Genomic DNA, 19,132 nt, shown 5'->3' on the forward strand with positions numbered 1-19,132 from the left:
ATAGCATGGATGAGAGCATGAGCAACATACTGTTCGTTTTAGCCGGTACAAAAAAGATGACGCATCCACTTCACATTTAGGGTGCGTTTGGTTAGGGTGCTTTTCTGCTTTTACTTTCAAAAAGCAAAAAAAGCTAACCAAAGGGCTCTTTTCCACAGCAAAAAGCAAAAAAACAATTTGCTTTTCGTAGTACAATTCTCAAAGTAGATCCAGAGGTACTTTTGGTTGCTTTACTTTGCCAACTTCAGGTTAATTACCTACCTTGCCACCGATAAGTGAAAACGATTCGCGTGTTATTTCCATGCCCCGACCGAAACAGAAGGACTCCACGGGCCGTTCTTCTCTCGCATCGAGCAAGGCGAACCCTACCGGCGGCGGCGCGCCCCGACGCTCGTCCCCGCCCGCCTCCTTACCCACCGGCGGCGCGCCCGACGGCCTTCCTTGCCCGACCACCGTCCCAGGCCACCCTGCCCCGACGCCCGCTTCCTCTCCGGCGCCTTGCCCCGACGCCCCACGCCTGCTTCCTCTCCTCAGGTATGCTTCCGACCGGCGCTTCCTCTCCAAATCCCCCTGCGCATCATCCTCGAAATCCCCCTGCGCTTCCTCACCCCGTTCCCCTCCAACCTGCAGACACCGACGGCGGCCCGCCCCTGCTCCCCACCGGTGCTTCCTCTCCTCAGGTATGCCTCCTCATCCCCTCAAAATCCTCACACCAATCCCCTCCAAATCCCCCTGCGCATCCTCCTCCAAATCCTCACGCCGGTGTCTACAGTACAATAATGTATGGATTGTTACAATAATGTACTGTTTATTACAATTATGGAATTGTGCTGGTATAGATTGTTGCATTGTCACTGAAGTAATGCTTGTTCCAAACTTTTTTATTGAAGTATGGGTGAGAAGGCAGTTTGGAATGAGGCAAATGTCAAACATTTTGTTGATATTTGCAAGGAGGAGGTACTTGCTGGAAATAGACCTACTACCTATTTGAACAACAAAGGTTGGAAGAACCTTGAGGATAAATTTGCTGCAAAAACGGGAAAGAAACTAACCAAGACACAATTTAAGAACAAATGGGACAACATGAAACAGTCCTATACATGGTTTATGGAGCTGAAAAATGCCGCTACTGGTCTGGGATGGATTGATGCAACGAATACTGTTGATGCATCAAAGGAATGGTGGGATGAGCATCTTTGGGTAAGAATAGTTGTATTTTTATGTTTTCTGCACAAACCATGCTAATCCGTATGCACTAGTTAACTTGCTCATATTCTTGAATTGTAGAAATGCAACAATCCAGAAAAAGGAATCAAGTGCAACCATGTGAGGTTCAGGAAACGTGGTCCCAGTCAGCTGCATGATTTGGACATCTTGTTTTCTAATGCACATGTCACTAGGGTTACTGTAGCATGTCCTGGGGATTTATCTTCTGATGATTCCGAAGATGATTATATTATGGAGGTAGAGAAAGATGATGACATCGATTCACCGAAGTTGCCTTCAGTGAAGAAAGGAAAAGAAACCAAGAAGCGCAAAATTGAGCAAGATAAGGAAGAGAAGAGCCCTTTCCTTCGTTTGTACAAGACCACTTGTGCACAAATAGGAGATGCATCAAAGAAGATATCTGATAGTGTTTCATCATCATCAGGTCCTTCTTCAGTCAACCAAATTCCTACCATTGCCGAGGTTATGAAGTTGGTAAAAGAATGTGGAGTGAAAGAGAAGACTGCTTTGATGCATACGGCTACCTTTCTGATAGTGAAGCCAGAATTTAGGGAGATCTTTACCTTGCTGGAAACAAAAGAAGGAAGATTGGATTTGCTGGAGAGGGAGCATGAGAAGCAGTCGAGGCACATGTAGCTGGCTCCATGTTATCTTCTCTTGTGTTATGAACTACCTATTTGCTAGTTGTGTGTTGTGAACCATTAATATTTTTCTTGAACCGTGTTATCTTCTATTGTGTTATGAGTTATTGTCCCTGTCATATTTTTGTCAGGAGTTATTGTCCCTGTCATATTTGCCAGGAGTTATTGTCCCTGTCATATTTTTGTCCTTGTCATTTCTTTCATTTTTTGCCATCGTATTGATGTGAAGTTATATTTGTCCGATGTAGATGGATGAAAGCATGTTGGATGTGGCCAAAAAGGGGCAGGATGGACTAGCACACCTAGCTGAACTTGCTCATCATGCTGCTATCCTTGGAGAGATGGGTAACAACTACACTGAAAAGTACTTGAAGAAAGATTCGTATAGATCAACTCCTGAAACTGGTTTGCAGTGGGTCATGAGGTGCTTTCAGCGTCCTAGATATTTTTATAAGATGTTTCGGGTGAGCCCTGAGGTTTTTATGGCACTTCATGATCTGTTGGTGTCGTCCTATGGTTTGAGGTCCACTACCCGTGTCTCATCAATTGAGTCATTAGCTATGTTCTTATGGATTGTTGGAGGCCCGCAATCATTTGCACAAGTTGAAAACCGTTTTACATGGTCGCTGTGGACAGTTCACACAAAGTTCAAGGAAGTATTGAGATGTCTGTGCAAGTTATCGAAACACAACATCAAGCCGAGAGATCCTACTTTCAGTGTCGAACATGATAAGGTCAGAGAAGAACGTTTTTGGCCTCATTTCAGGGGAGCTATTGGCGCTATTGATGGAACACATATCCCTGTTATTGTCCCAACCGATGAAACGGTGAACTACACATGTCGACATGGATATACATCTCAGAATGTGCTAGCGATGTGTGACTTCGACATGAGGTTTATCTTTGCGGTTGCTGGTTGGCCCGGATCTGTACATGATACAAGGGTCCTCAATCATGCATTGGCAAATTTTCCTTCTTTTCCCGTCCCTCCCAAAGATACAAACTTATTCTTGATGATATTCTTTTTCTTCGTTTTTTAAAGCTAACTTGTTGTTTACTTGTAGACAAGTACTACCTTGTGGATTCTGATTATCCTAACCGAACTGGATACCTTGCACCGATCAAGGGGAGTACATACCATCTACCGGAGTTCCGTCTTCGTCGTGGCCGTGTACTTCAAGGGAGGGATGAGATATTCAACTTCTTGCACTCATCCCTTCGCAATGTCATTGAGCGTTCATTTGCGGTTCTTAAGCAAAAGTGGCATATATTAAAATCTATGCCAAGTTTCAAGCCTCAAACACAAACGAGGATCATTCTAGCTTGCATTGCCTTGCACAATTTCATTCGTGATAGCAAGTTGCCCGATGTGGAATTCGATAGCTGTGATGCAGATGAAGAGTACATTCCTGAAGGGGCCGAGGTTGGAACGACACAAGGGGATGACGGTCCAGAGGGAGAGGACGGATATGTCGTTCCCGAGGGACCTAGCGTGGTTACGATGAACATCATTCGTGATAGGATCGCCAATGCTTTGTTTGCTGCGAGAGCGAGGTAGTTTAGTTATGTCCATGGCATACATTATCCGTGAACCATATATATTTTGTGTTATACTATAGAACGAAGGTCTTTATTTCTTATGTAAACAATAATTATAATCAAAATTAATTTTTTCTTCGTCGTCACAATCAATGCAAAGATTATAAATTTACGATCAATTCGCATATAAACAGTCTTCACATAATTACAAAAGCAAAAGCAGTTGTCATAACCAAACACGCTTCCTGCTTTTTCACAGCATAAAAAGCAAAGCAGCTTTTCCACAGCACGAAAAGCAAAACAGCTTTTTCGAAAAACAAAGCAGAACCAAACTCACCCTAAATACTAGTCCAGCTTTCTCTATCTCTTGATCTTCAGTACGTGTGCCTCACCAGCCGTTGCCGTGACGTCCGGTGCCCACAACCGTCCGTAACCCACACGACGCACGCCGTAGCCCTACACATTACCCACCCTTTATTAGCCATCAACCTGAGCTTAGAAAACCTGACCGGCGGAAAAAGCCTGAACGAGCCCCAGAAGCAAAGGAAACCCACCGGAGCCCGAGCCCGAGCCCGGCGCGGGCCCAAAACGGCCCCATGCCCTTCCTCTCCACGCCGTCGTTTGACCTCTCCGCCGGCTCGGAGCCCACCCTCGGCCCGCGGCCCCCAACCCCTCCTCCTCCGCCGCCCGGCCCCGCGCCTCCCCCGCAGCCGCCGGTGTCCGAGGCCGCGGCGCGGCGGCTGCGGGAGGCGGAGGAGCGGCTCCGCGAGGCCATCCAGGAGCTCCATCAGCACCAGGGGGGCAGCGGCGGGCGGGATGAAGGAGGCCCGGAGGGCGGGAAAGGAGGAGGAGGCGGGTGGGGGTGCTGCGTGCACCAGGGGGAGTCGTGCGCGGCGCACGCGGCGGGCAACCTCTGCCAGACTTTCCTGCTCTCCTACGGCGTCCGCGTCGGCATCGGGATCCTCCTCCGGGCCTTCAAGCTCGCACGCCGCAGATCCTACGGCTCCCTCCTCGATCTCAAGGTTCCTAAAACCCTGCCAAATTTCGGTTTTTTTAGTTTGGTTCTGGATTTCTCTCATAGTTAATCTAAACCGGAATTGGGCGGAATTCGTTTGCTACAGTGCAATTTTGTACTTTGGCTACCGAATTCACCAAGCTTTTATTGGAAGTCTCAGTAAGGAGGCCTTGCAAGTTCATGCATTTGTGCTGCTGCTACAGAGCCATCGCCATCTCTATGTTTATTACTGCTTGAATAAGTAGGTGGCAATGAGCTAGTTCTATTACACGATTTGTCTAGGAGTAAATTATTCTAGCCAGCTGTTCTATTTGTAAGTTGTAGCCCTGTAATAAGTACTACTTCGTACGATTTCTTTACTGATGTACTAGTACTTTCAGAATGTTTCCTGCTGTGCATTGAATAGATCTATTTCTTGTCATGAGGTTGTCAGGTTGCCTACTGCTTGCCTACCAATTAAATGTTCCTCTATTACTATTGTTCTGCACTCTCACCGGTTCATTATTATTTCGTTTTCCTTTACCTCACTCTGATTTACCGAGCTAAATTGTACCAGGAAGTAAGTCTCATACAAATCTTCTGATTACAGCAATTGGTTTCGGAGAAAGATCTAATAGTAAGGGAGGAGGCTTGCCGGGTAGGCTTACTTTTTGGAGGATTCACGGGATCGTATCATGCACTTCGATGTTTCCTTAGGAGGTTTCGCAAAAAGGAAACACCGTTCAATGCGTAAGTAACTACTCCCTCCGATCCTAAATTGTTGTCGAAATATTACATGTATCTAGACACTTTTTAAGAATAGATACATCCATATTTGAGCAAATTTGAGTCAAGAATTTAGGATCAGAGGAATAGATGTTTATGCTCATTTGTCTACATTCCTCTTATTTGATTGGTTAGGACACTTGTTCAATATAAGTGTACATCTAATTAGTGTTTGGACCTGGGAGGGTCCCTAAGTAGGTTCAAAGTACGATAATTTCTGTTGTAAGGTTTTGGTCAAATCATATTGCTGACTCAACTGAAGGGCGTGATGGGGCAGAATATTATCAGGTTCAGTGGCAGGCTTGGCGATACTAGCACTAGATGATTCAAGTAGGAGGCGGACTCTTTCTTTATACCTTCTAGCAAGGCTTGCTCAGGTCAGCAGCAACTGAAACATTTGTCACTTATGTAGCAAATTTGCGTATATAGTCTATTATCCTCATGCTGTACTGCTTGATCCTTGCAGTGTGCATATAACTCAGCAAAAGCTAAGAATAGATTTCACTTTTGGGGAAGCCATTGGAGACATGGAGATGCATTACTTTTTTCTCTCGCATCTGCCCAGGTAATAATTGAAATTGGTTGATTTGCTTTAATGCAAAGAGGATTCTGTTATTTGTTAAAAAAAAGAGAGGAGTCTGTTATGAAAGGAAAAGCTTGTATAATCACCTGGATTTATCTTTGCAGATTATGTACGCTTTTGTTATGAGGCCTGAAAGCTTACCTAAATCGTACCGAGACTTCATCCAAAAGACAGGACCAGTTGCAGAACCTGTTTACAAGGCTGTTAGAGATAGCTGCAGAGGTGGTCGTGTGGATCTCATTGGCCTGTCGGCCTATTTAGCAAACAAGAAGGACTTGAATTTGATAAATTTAACAAAGAGTCCATCCATTATTCCTTGTTCTGTTATTCATCCTGACAGAGCATCGTGCTTGGCTCATAATGTTACCGTCACTTCATCAACATTCAAGAAAACATTCCCTTTGTACTTCTCATTGACATTTGTCCCCTTTGTTGTTCTACGTCTTCAAAAGGTAACTTACCACCTACTATCTTTCCTCTATATATTCAAAGACTGCTTTAAAACTGAAACCTGCTACATGATTGCTTCTGCTTGATGCTTCAAACAAGACCCTAATCTTACAAGATACCTATTGACTTTACTGTGCCACCAAATGTGTACCTGCTGCATACATGTTTGATTTTTTCTAAATGATGTGCTTGCAGCATTTTTTGAGTCTTTATTCTGCCAGTGAAACAAAATATTGACCCCAATTCCTAAACATCGAACAAGATGTGGCCTCTGAATTAATTTCTGTTATTTAATATCAACTATCTGTTCACCCATATCTATCTTGTATGTCGATTATCTAATACATAAAATTTCTTGAGCAAATATTAGTTCCTGGAATCCCCAGCTGCAACTTGCTGGCGTGCTCTTGTAGGTGCAGTTCGTTCTACCACCTTTTTGTCTGGTTTTGTCACTCTCTTCCAGGTAATTACCAGTAACTAGTATATTCCTTTACAGATAATTGGTTCATGATTTTAATAGCTTTTTGGCATCATTGTTAGGCTGCCATCTGCCTGCACCGTAAAGTTGCAAACAGAGACCACAAACTTGTGTATTGGTTTGGTGGTTTAATATCTGGTCTTTCGATTCTTTTGGAGAATAAAGCTAGAAGAGCTGAGCTAGCTCTCTATGTACTTCCCCGGGCTGGAGAATCTCTATGGTACATATTGATTAACCGCCACCTTCTCCCAAATATAAAAAATGCAGAGGTAAGCTTCTTTATTGCTAATGTTTACCTTTCATCTCATTTCTTCTAGAGAAGCTACGTGAAGATTTCTTCATTCTCCTGTATTACTTTTCCTAACATAAGTTGAGTGACAAACATTGTGAACTAACATTTTCCTTTACCCAAGAATCCAACTTTTTATGGTGATAGCAGTGTGCTGTATGCCATGATCACTGGAAGGGATCTTAGAATACACTCATGTTTGTAGATATTATAGTGCAGTATGCTCCTCGGCTAAGATGCAAATTGTAGTGAAAGATGTCCTTTGAAGAATCAGTATGATAACTTAGCTATGTAAAACAAAATGGCACCATGAGTTGTGGATCGGAGCTTAACTTTCAGATGCCGGGTTAATTCCACCAAGAAGGTCCATAATATGCAGTTAAGCTCTCATTGGGAGTAGTGTTTCAACTGGTTGCCCAAAATTTTGATAAGAATTATGAGCAAGATTTTGGTAAATTTGGGCAAAATGTAAGGCGGTGGCAACATTCCATAGGCAGCCAACTAAGCAAAGACCAAAGTAGCATAGGTTGCCAAAATTTTGGCAAGGCAAATTTGGGCAAGAACAAAGCATACCTGAAAACCAAACAGTAGTCAAATTAGTTCAAAGTATGGTAAGGTAAGACAAAAGTTGTCTATGTTCTTTGTGTTATCGTGACTCTGGGCCCAGTTCAGCCAGGCGGGTTGAGTCCGTCTGTGATCCCTTTTTTTGGCAGGTTTTCCTTATTAATTTCAATTCTTTTAACTTAATGAAGAGGCAGAGCTCCTGCTGGTTGCTTGTAAAAAAATAAGTTGGCTGGCAAGGTTATGAAAGCAAACAGCCATAGTAACCATCATTACTTTTAGGCTCAGTTTGGCCTTGCTGAACTGTGTTGTGCTGAACTTATATTATAATCTGTTGTGGAAAAATGAAAGTAGGAAAAAGTTAGTTAGCCAAACAGAAAATATGCCAGAAGCTGGTTGGAAAAGCTAGATTATCATAATCCACATCAATGCCAAACACAACCTTAGTCTCTTTCCTTTTGTTTCATTTTTATCAAATTATGTAAAACCACAGTTCAATCAGAAGAACGCTTCTTGAATTTCTATGGGCTCCAGTGCAAACTCTGCAGTTGGTAGCGGTGTGGTATCTGCTATAGATACTTGAAATACTACAACTATTTTTTTTCATTAGTTAAGATTTTCTTTGCTTGTACTACTTCTCTTGGCGTTCTTGATCCACTCTTCCAGAAATCAGGTAAAAAGTCTTACTTATCAGGTTCTATGTAAGTAACATGGCAAACATTGCAGGTGGCTCTGTTCTGCATGTGCATGGGAGGAATCATGTACTTTCTGGAGTATGAGCCAGACACCATGGCTCCATTCCTTAGAGGCCTCATCCGGCGTTTCCTGGCAAGCAAGATAAGCAACCCAAGCCCGCCTCCGAATCGCAACACGTCTTACTCCTACCTTCAGACGCTGAATGTGTTGGAGCAGTCAAGAATGCATCCAGCGCCAGAGAATGGCCTATCTACATCCGAAACAACATACACCCTTGAATCAATTCCTGGACTTTAAGAGGCTAGAGCTAGGCATCACTCATAGTAGTTTCGAGTCTTTGATTTGTATGCGTGGAAATAAACAAATCCTGACCTGAAACATCTATGTGGGATGTGTGCCATCCTTTTGTATGTATATGGGGTTGAAGAAATACGATGATACAGGGTAGGTAACTAGGTATTAACTTCCCTTGCAAAAATAAATAGGGGTGACAGGTATATGTCGGGAGTGGAGCATTCTTAAGCTGTTCTTATGTTTGGTACACGTGTAACAGAATTGTATATCCAGATTTAAGAGTTGTTTATGTTAATCTTTTCTGTTAAGGAATTCTATGTTATGAGCTTGCAAGACTAGGTAGCTGTTAAACAAAAGCTTTGCATCCTTCCTGAATGACACTGTTGGATTCCCCAATTTGGCAATATTGATGTATTTTTTTTGTTCTTTCTTAGACATGGTCCAAACATAAGTACTCGGGCCAATACGGTGCTGCTAGGGTTCTCGCTCTTATTCACCTCCCTTTGTTCAATATGAAGTCATCTCCAGCACCAAGTCGGTGCCATCGGCAATGACACACAAACCTAACATAAAGAGACATAATGTAAGTGTATGATGCCAAGTGTTGATCTAAGGGCAACTTATGTGGCGACAGGTCTGGACACGTTGTCCGGGCCTCATCCATTTGGGTCTGCCAGTGCCCCAACGCGGCCATTCATTTGGTCTGTTTATTGGCGATAGACATGCGGACCAAGGGAGGACAAGCGCGGTGCAAAGATGATGTCCGTCCAGACCCAAATTTGGTCGGAAATGGGTCATGATGGACAAAAAAGAGGTCAGTGGTCGAAATGGGTCGTTGGTTGGGCATTTTTGTCCGTTTGGACCCAAACAGACCAGTCTGCTCTTGTGGATAGATCAATGTGGAAACTAGCAAAATTGCCTATCGGAAAGTGGAAAACAATGGGTACATTTTCAAGAGTTTGTCATAAAAAATTCGTAAGATAGATTTTCATAACATAGAAATTTCATCTACGAATACTTTGTATGCAGTTACAGAAGAGAAGAATTCGTTGGGTTTTAATTTCATCCAAATTTCCACTGGCATGTATAACAAATAACTAACCCTTGAACAAAATTCCTGCAACATCTATTACCTACTTTTCCTGTGTTCAATATTTGCGAGGTTCAAATTGTGGTGGTATTTGATGCCAAGCATTGCTCTTGTGAGGTTATATTCCTCCTCCTTCTCATTTATGCATTCTTTGGAATCTCAAGAATCCAAGGAACTGCTCGGCCTTTGAAGGCACACTTACTTGCAGGGCTTAAAATGGAACAAATGCTTGCAGGGCTACGTGGTAGGACATGGGCTTAAAATGGGCCCCGTCACATCTGGCGATGCTATCGGTGCCGCTAGGGTTCTCTCGAGCCTTCGTCTCCCTATCTATATAAGGAGGTCACGTCCGCGACGGGCGCCCATCACCATCACTTCGCCAACACTTCACTCCGGTAACGGAGCGAGCAAGCCATCGAAGGCAGGATGCAGATCTTCGTGAAGACGCTGACGGGGAAGACGATCACGCTGGAGGTCGAGAGCAGCGACATCATTGACAACGTCAAGACCAAGATCCAAGACAAGGAAGGTACGTTTTATGTCAATCTTTACTCTTCAGTACATACATCGGTGGTGAGCAGAGGTGATCGCCTCGCCCACCTCCGCCTGCTCGGTGGCCGCCCCCCCGTCCGCTGGGCCCCTCTGCATTTGTAAGCACTAGCACGTAGTAGTGCCGAACTGCGATTGATGACCACATTATCATCAAGTAATCTATCAACGTGTTTTTTCTAGACCCGGAGCAGAGCAAATCGGTCCGGATTATAGACCGCATTCGTGAAGCTAAAAATGCACACTTTCCTTTTAATTTTATCCGGCGAGGGGATTAAATGGATTCCTTTTTGTGTTTCTTGAGATACCAGTGGTGTTTGAAAGCGGCAGGATATTAGTAATTAATGCGTTGCGACATGCTAGGACACATTTGTACTCGGTTCGAACAGATCCATTTTTGGGTTTGAACATGTGAATTAATGAAGTACACTAACTAATTCCTGGGTGTGGTAGTAATTACCAACTGCTAGCTTAATAGATTACTCCACTGAAGTAGTAATTACTGATTAGTACTAATAAACTCACCATGTGGATTGTGGTTGTTTTGATGATGTTCAGGTATTCCCCCGGAGCAGCAGCGCCTCATCTTCGCCGGGAAGCAGCTGGACAACGGCCGCACCCTGGCCGACTGCAATATCCAAAAGGAGTCCACGCTTCACCTGGTGCTCCGCCTCCAAGGTGGCCGGCGTGGCGGCTGCTACCCCTACATGATCGAGCCCAGTCTCATCAAGCTTGTACTCGAGCACAACTTGAAAAGGATGATCTGCCGCAAGTACGCCCCTAATCGACCTATACCATTGCACAGGGATGATGTCCACAGCATCTGAGTATTGCTGCTTACTTTAACCCTGCAGTCACCATAATTTGCGGAGCAGAGATTGATGCTTGCTTGCCTTGGTCTTTTTGCTGGTTGTTGGTTTTAAACGCATCTGCCCTTCTCTTTGTGTAGGCAATTTATTGGCTTAATATATCGCTCTTTTAGCATATAATTTAACTTTGTGTGCTACATTAGCAGTTAGCAGAGGGGGAAGAATCTGTTACATAGTTGAGTTAACCTTAAGGGTTTAAAAGTCAAATGCCCTTTCATACTGACATTCTGCTTCTGGTGCCTTAACAAGATTGGTTTGTAGCTTTATCTTTCTGTTTTGGGAAAGATTCAGTTACTTCCGAGCGCACGCTCCTCCTTCTACAGTGCACGGACTTTCTTTAAAACTCCCCTCGCCGGAAGTACATGGCGCGCTGCCAGGCCCACGCGCCCCGCCGCCATGGATCAGAGCTGCCATATGGAGTTGCCACCCAGCAGAGACTCCGCCGCTGCGCGCTGCACCAGGCTGCCGCTGCGCTTTGGCCCCGCGCCACAGCCTCCACCGCCGCGCGCGTCCTGCTACGTATTGCCCGCTGCGTAGGGGGGGAGGGAGGAGACGGGCGAGAGGTCGGGGAAGAGAGATGGAGTGGGACCCAGAGGCAGTATGATAGGCAGTTTTCACTGTGTAGTATGGGGCGTGGATCTCGAGGCACAGCGGACGGATGGCATAGGAGGAGTGGTGTGCTCGAGAGTAGAAAAATCGGTCTCTTCTGTGATTTGTTCTATATAATCAAGCTCCTGACTTACTGTCAACAAAAGTCAAGCTCCCGGCTTTGTTTTTTTGTACTCGTGAGTTCTGGTTTTACTCCTTATATGGAGTAATAAAACTCTTGTTTCATCGCAAAAGAAGTGAATCAAATCGGCCAATAAATACTACTTGAGATATATATATCTAAATTAAGATCCTTATTGGGGTTTCTTTTGCATCTACTTAAGCTTATTTTGAATTGTAGAGTTTCTCCATAATAATTCAAGAGTGATTTGTTTCTTCAGATTTCAAAACTTCCTTTTATTTGCAACCGCCTAGACTCAATTAGTTGATGTTTTAGGAGGCTGTTTTTTAATTCTGTTGTAATCTTGTACTCCGTACTTGGTTTTTGTGTTTCCATTGTATTTGTTCAGGCAAGATGTATTGCCCCTCGTGCTCCTTTGAGTAATACATTCAGCTGGGGAGACTTCCCCGGTGATTCTCAAACTAATAAATAAATAAATCTAGCTGTCTCACTCTCTACCTCCTTTATTTAGCCGACTGAACCCGCCTGACATTCTTTATTCACTCTTCAGTACCCACTCTCCAGCCCCAAGAGCAAGCACCACAAAGCTATTTTTTCTTGAATTTTTGAAGCTCAAAAATATTATTATTGTCTTCGTCTGTTTCACCGTCAGTTTACTCTATTTAATTCGATATGAATATCTGAAGTTAAAAGAAGCCTATCTTTTATTTATAATGATTCACAGAACTTTATGTTAGTTATATGGTTTTACGAAATAAAAATATGGAAGAAACATGAGTTTCAAAAGCATTTTGAGCTTGTAGTACCATGTGCCAAAAAATGTAACTCTTTCTACCATTTTGTCTTGCAGGTGCTATGCACGCCTTCACATCAGGTCTACAAACTGCCGCAAGAAGAAATGTGGCCACAACAATGATGTAAGCATTGTGTTAATTACTCTGTCTAAGAAATATTATGCATGGTGTATTGATAATCTTGGAGTTTCTTAGCCTTATGTGTCTTTTGTGGTTCCATATACTCGGTCCTAGTTGTTTATCCATGATTGTTTTAGGGCTGTCATGTCTGTGCTCTAATCATGTAGACACTGTTTAGTTATTTACTACTTCCTCCGTTCTTAAATACTTGTCATGGTTTTAGTGCAAATTTGCATGCTAAATCTGCTTTGCTAACTCATCTTCTCATTTAGGACCACTTAATAACAGAATTAAGCTCTTTAAGTGAATATTCAGCATTCCTTGATCTCATGTGCTGTTTCCAACATTCTTTCCCAGCTGAGGCCAAAGAAGCTGCTGAATTCCAGGTACTGAACAGTTGGCATACGCGCGCAAACCGGCGATCTTTTGTGTTCAGCAACCTGCAGAAGTGTCACGCATCAGTTGAATCAGTTGCCCTAGCATCATAACTAACCAGAATTATTATCATGCGATTTTAAACCATGTCCTAGTTTATTATATGCCCCTACTGGGTTGATTTGATGCCTGTGTGCTTAAGGAATACTGGTGATATAGTGCCAGCTGGATGCATGATGCGCCTTTATAATGTCTGAATGCCTTGGTTATTCTGATAGAAATGCTGGTTGCTATGTTGTTTCTGCAATGGGTTCTTGCTTAGTTTCGGTGTTCTCTTCATTTGGACTTGTCGCTAGCTGTTGGTGTTCCGCATGGATGTGCCAGATTGATCCCTTATTTCCCCATTTTTATACTTGAAATGAAGCGATTTACTAGGGCCAACAAGGGATGGTTTACATATAGAGGAGAGAAAGAAAAGGAGGACCAACATGACGTTGGGCAGGGCATGTGTGTCATAGCGGATCGACCATAGCGAAAGCTAGGTTTTGGCTACTGGGCTGTTATTTTTTTTTTACCATGGGGGACCCATAAACACATTACCAACGTAACCACAATTTACCGAACGGTTACTAAACATATTTAAAACCCAAAAATTTGAATTCAAAATTGTTTTATGAAATACTTAAGTTCTGAATGCTTAGTGGACACAACTACTGTCCTAACATAGTGGTAGGGTACCATGGCCTGTTATCCAACTGTCAGGCCCCGAGTCGAACCCATCCCCTCGGCAAGCAAAAATGTGGAGATATGAAATACCACCGTGGCACGTACTACGTAATGTCTAAGAAATGGTAAGATCCAATATATCATTGTAATCCTATCTAGAGTCTTACAGTGATCATGCCTTTGTCTCTGTTTTGTGTCATGTCTCGTAGTTGTCATGTCTTTTTTTTTATGTCTCCTGGTTGTCCTACCTTGTACTAACATGATGTCATGCCTAATATCTTGCAATTGTCATGCATTTTGTCTTTGTGCCTTTGTGTGTGCCCTAATTGTCATGCCTAAGTGCCAAAAATATTCAGTTATCCTAACTTTGTCCTTTATCGTGTCTTGTACTTGTTCCGTCTTGTGTCATGTGATGTCTTACCGCGTGTCTTTGTCTGCCTTAGACAACACTTCTAGGATAAAAATTGATACTATTTTATCAAAACATGAGAAAAATATATTTTTGTCCCTCAATTGGCAGTAAAGTTTAGAAATGATCCCTCAACTCAAAATCATATGCATTTGATCTGAATTGGAAAAAATCGTATATTTTTAGTCCCTCTCTGATTCGAAGGGTTTTGACTAGTTTTGACGCCACGTGCAGTGGTTTCTCATTAAAGTCGGATGCCATGATGCATAGTTGAGAATGCATACGATTTTGAGTCCAAGAACCATGCCTCGTGGCATCCCACATGGAAAATTCAAGGGAGATATGTGTCACGTGGAGTCAAAATCGTTCAAATCTGATAGAGGGACGAAAAGTATCCGGTTGTGCCAACTGAGGGACCAATGTATATGATCTCGAGTTTAAGGACCCTTTATAGACTTTCTGCCAGTTGAGGGACCAAAAATATACTTTGTCAATGTAGGATTGAGTTCTGAAGATCTGATCTAAAGAAATACAATGATGAAAATCATTCGTAAGTTTGGTTCGAAATTTATTCTTAGTTCTAAAAGAACATCCGGAATCGATGCCTCCTAGATAGATGGGTGCTAAGTGTAGTTTGGGGTATGATTATGTTGGCGACTTTGTTATTTTGGACCGCGAATATGGCTGTGGTCTGGATATGGTGGGAAAGCTGTTGTGTTAGTGAAGCAGCTGCAACACGACTATGGAGTTGAGGAAATCTGGTGACTAGTACGGGAAGAAATAAAGGGGTTGGGAGGGTATATAGCTAGCTGTGGAAGTACCCCATAGAGATGTTTTTTTTTTCATTTTTGAGGCAAAGATGGCAGGAGCTCTGTTGTTCCCTAAAGAAGGAAGAGAGTACATCTAACCTTGGTTATGAGGGTCAAGGTTAGCAAGGAAAAAACTTACAAAGCTCTCTGTCAAAGATTACAACATGCAATCGTGGCAAAGTTGGCCATTTAAACAAATTAAACTCCCCTTCAATATGGGCCACTACCTAGGTTTCTTTCATCTCATTTGAGAAGATGCGCCGGTTTCTTTATTTCCATACACATTTCAAATGGTGTAGTGGAGGGAGGCCATCCATGTCTCTCTTCATCTCTTATGATTTGTGATCTGTACGTCAGCATCTTGCCATTCATCAATGGTGTTAGTTTGGTCAATTTTGGAAACCAGATTTCCATTCCAACCTCGCATCATCTCCCAAACTTTCTTGAGGAATGGGCAATCCATGTACAGGTGTTGCACTGTTTCCTGTGACTAGGAGGGGAGGGTGCAGCAATCATCATTCTCCCATCCTCTAATAGCAAGATTGCCGGACGTTAAGATCGTTTTGTGGAGCACGGTCATGCAAAAAAAGTGCACTTAGGCTCGACCACCGCTCTCCAAAGAGATATGTTCACCAACGTATAAAACTAGAAAAGCTTCGGGCCATGGTCTTGCATCAAATGTTTTTGCCTTGTTTGTTTTAGATTCTTCTTTTTCATGAAAAACTTTTTTTCAAGGTGTGAGAAACTGTTGTTGTAAAAACCCAATCAGATTTCCTTTTTTTTAGCGAACCCAATCAGATGGAACCCATGTTTTCAGTGTAACGGAAACAAATGCTTGCATTTTTTATTTTTTTTTGCGAAGGGAACAAATGCTTGCAGGGCTACGTGGTAGGACATGGGCTTAAAATGGGCCGTGTCACATCTGGCGATGCTATCGGTGCCGCTAGGGTTCTGTCCAGCCTTCGTCTCCCTATATAACGAGGTCACGTCCGCGGCGGGCGCCCATCACCATCACTTACTTCACCAACACTCACTCCGGTGACGGAGCGAGCAAGCCATCAAAGGCAGGATGTAGATCTTCGTGAAGACGCTGACGGGGAAGACGATCACGCTGGAGGTCGAGAGCAGCGACACCATCGACAACGTCAAGGCCAAGATCCAAGACAAGGAAGGTACCACGCAACATCCCATACCCATGTCTTCGTCAACTACTCTACTCCGTACTACAAATTGCAGTGGTGAGGTGATCGCCTCGCCCTCCTGGCCTCCTCTGCCTGCTCGGTGGCCGGGCGGCGGGCAACTCTGCATTTGCCAGCTTGTTAATTTCCTGCATTTTCTGCTCCAAAGTCCCAACCTTTGTGCGGTTGTGCGGATACTCAAAAGCTTTCGATTTTGGTTGGGGTTTTACCCCTGCAATGCATTTCTATGTGGTGCCGAGTGGTGACCGGATTATCAAGGTGTCTATCAATGTCATCTTGATCTGAAGCAGAGTAAATCGGCCCGGATTATAGGCCGCGTTAGTGAAGCTAAAAATCAAAATTTTACTCTCTCTTTTTTCAATCCGAAAAAGGATTATGTAGGGTTGGTTAATTGATTTCTTTTTGTGCTTCTTAGGTGGTAAACGCCTTTGTATTGAGTTCGAACAGATCCCTGTTTTGGTGTTTAGTTTTCTCATCACCTTAATCCGATCGACGTGGTACAAATTTTGCTGTGTGCATATATAGGAGTTGTGAATTAGTGTGGACTGGCCGTAGTGAATTAGTGTGGAGTACTATATATGTGTTGTCTAAATGAATAATTGGTAAAAACATACCATTTGATTGGGTTTGCTTTGATGGCATTCAGGCATTCCACCGGACCAGCAGCGCCTCATCTTTGCAGGGAAGCAGCTGGATGACGGCCGCACCCTGGCTGACTACAACATCCAGAAAGAGTCCACACTTCACCTGGTGCTACGCCTCAGAGGTGGCAGGGGCTGTTACCCCCGCCGTATCGAGCCCACTCTCCTCAAGCTTGCGCTCAAGTACAACGAGAGAAAGATGATCTGCCGCAAGTATGACCCTTATCCACCTATACCATATTGTGCTGTATGAATGTGTATGATCGAATCTATTGCCTACTGGCCTTATATATCGATCGATGATATCTGTATCTGCAGTTGATCTTGCATCTGCATCTTTGTTTTACTATTCGACTCTGTCACCATAATTTCCAGAACATATATTGATGTGTCGCTTAAGTATTTTGCTGATTAACAAGAATGCTGGTTGAACGTGCACCCTTGCGCCTTCTGAGCTAGCTGAATTCCATAACTAGATAAACCTTTCAGTAGCATAATTTCTGTCTGTAACTCTGTAATGCCAATTTATTGGCTTAATCTATTGCTCTTTCTGCATGTCAACTGACCCTTTATTATATGCTTGTTTGGAAAACTACTATATACATTAGAGCTTAGCAGAGGCGATGAATCTTTTACATAGTTAACCTTATTGGCTAAAAGTCGAATGCCCTTGTAAACTGAGGTTCATGCTTCTGGCACCTTGATAAGATTGGTTGTAGCATCCTCCATCTGTGATTTACTTTGAAAAATATTTGAAGTATATTTCTCAAATTTCTTCAGCTTTCTGAATTACATATAGCCTAGTTCAATTTTCTGTCATAGAAATGAACCAAATTGATCAATAGAATAACATCTGAGATGTCTAAAATTTGTTCTTGTATCTACTTAGCTTACTTTGAGTAGAATTTTTTTCCCAAAACTATTTTTTAGTTCAGAACTTCCTTTTATTTGAAATCATTTTTTATCGTCCCAATTATGTTCTCCACCTTTCGTGCTGCAATCTAGCCCACCTTCACCAAACCCACCTGTCATACTTTAGTTTCCAGCCCCATGATGAACACCACAAAGCTCAAAATGTTAGTTTCACCTCCAATGTCATCTGTTTAATTCATTCTTAATGTCTGAAAGTAAAGTAAGCCCTTCTTTATTTCACAGCTATTTGCAAAAATTTGTAGAACCTTGCATACCCTTTTATACTTCTTACAGAAAAATAACTAGTAATATAGATGAGTTTTTACAGGCGTTTTGTGCTTGTAGCCCGTTCCAAAACAAAAAAAAAAACCATTTTGTCTTGCAGATGCTATGCACGCCTTCCCTCCAGGTCTACAAACTGCCGTAAGAAGAAGTGTGGCCACACCAAAGATGTGAGGATTGTTTTACCCTCTCAGTTTTTAAATGCGCTATCTCATCGGCCTTGAGTTTCTTTTTAGTTTCCATATTCTTGCTATTAATCATCGTAGCATTATCCATGTTTCAACTCTCAATTGTCTATTCATCCCTGCGCTCCAGTCATGTAGACAGTATTTAATACTCAAGTTTCCCTGTCATGTTATATCTGTGCTAAACCATCTTCGCACTTAGAACGTTCTATTTTATTTTTGAAGTAGAGAACAGTTTGATTTAATCTCAATATACCAGCAGTTGATAGCAGATTCAAGCTGTTGATTAAAACGAATAAGCCATTCCTTGATCTCGTGTACTGTTTCCAACATTCTTTTCCAGCTGAGGCCAAAGAAGAAGCTGAATTCCTGGCACTGAAGTATTGTAAGCCTGGGGAAGACGATCTTACGTGTCAACCTGTAGAAGTGTCTCACATCAGTTGAATCGGTAGTTGTCTGAGCATCATAACTTACCAGAGTTGTCATTGTGCAAGTTTAAGCCTGTCCTAGTTAATTAAGTCCCTACCTGATGTTGAATCTTACTAATGATCTGTAATCGGCATATGATCCACGTATGGCAGTGGTATGCTTAGGGAAAACACTACTTAATTCTAGCTGGATTTTGAACATTTGTCAGTTCCTGCGAATACCGTTGCTACGATAGAAATGCTCAGTCCATATGTTGAGAGTCAAATGTTGCGTCTGCTATGGGCTCTTGCCGGTTTCTTAGTAGTAAGCACCCATGGCGTGTTCGAGCTGGAGTCTAGTAAACCCAGGAGGTTGACAGTACTACACGTATGTATACTGCAGTAGCATTGCTATAGTCAGGTGGGCATCATCCTGCTGAACGCACTAACCAATGCACCAGGGATCATAGTCTCCGTGAATTGTTGCTGCCTTGTCG

The 19,132-nt window shown here is 42.9% G+C and overlaps 2 protein-coding genes and 1 pseudogene across 2 annotated transcripts; all 3 read left to right on the plus strand.

Annotated features, from left to right (window-relative positions):
• Nucleotides 1-891: 891 nt before the first annotated feature.
• LOC112269864 (L10-interacting MYB domain-containing protein-like) lies at nt 892-1,863 on the plus strand. The gene is made up of 2 exons (XM_024457265.1): nt 892-1,200; nt 1,288-1,863. Exons 1-2 carry the CDS (start codon nt 892-894, stop codon nt 1,861-1,863), a joined length of 885 nt encoding a protein of 294 aa, XP_024313033.1.
• Nucleotides 1,864-3,891: 2,028 nt separating this feature from the next.
• LOC100840706 lies at nt 3,892-8,860 on the plus strand. The gene is made up of 8 exons (XM_003563034.4): nt 3,892-4,429; nt 5,012-5,151; nt 5,465-5,564; nt 5,654-5,752; nt 5,875-6,222; nt 6,591-6,683; nt 6,761-6,967; nt 8,275-8,860. Exons 1-8 carry the CDS (start codon nt 4,004-4,006, stop codon nt 8,539-8,541), a joined length of 1,680 nt encoding a protein of 559 aa, XP_003563082.1. The 5' UTR covers nt 3,892-4,003; the 3' UTR covers nt 8,542-8,860.
• A 1,161-nt stretch (nt 8,861-10,021) lies between these two features.
• Nucleotides 10,022-18,859, plus strand: LOC100824030 (annotated as a pseudogene).
• The last annotated feature ends 273 nt before the right edge of the window (nt 18,860-19,132 follow it).

Source organism: Brachypodium distachyon, chromosome 1 (assembly GCF_000005505.3).
Source record: "Brachypodium distachyon strain Bd21 chromosome 1, Brachypodium_distachyon_v3.0, whole genome shotgun sequence".
In the NCBI taxonomy this organism is placed as follows: Eukaryota; Viridiplantae; Streptophyta; class Magnoliopsida; order Poales; family Poaceae; genus Brachypodium; species Brachypodium distachyon.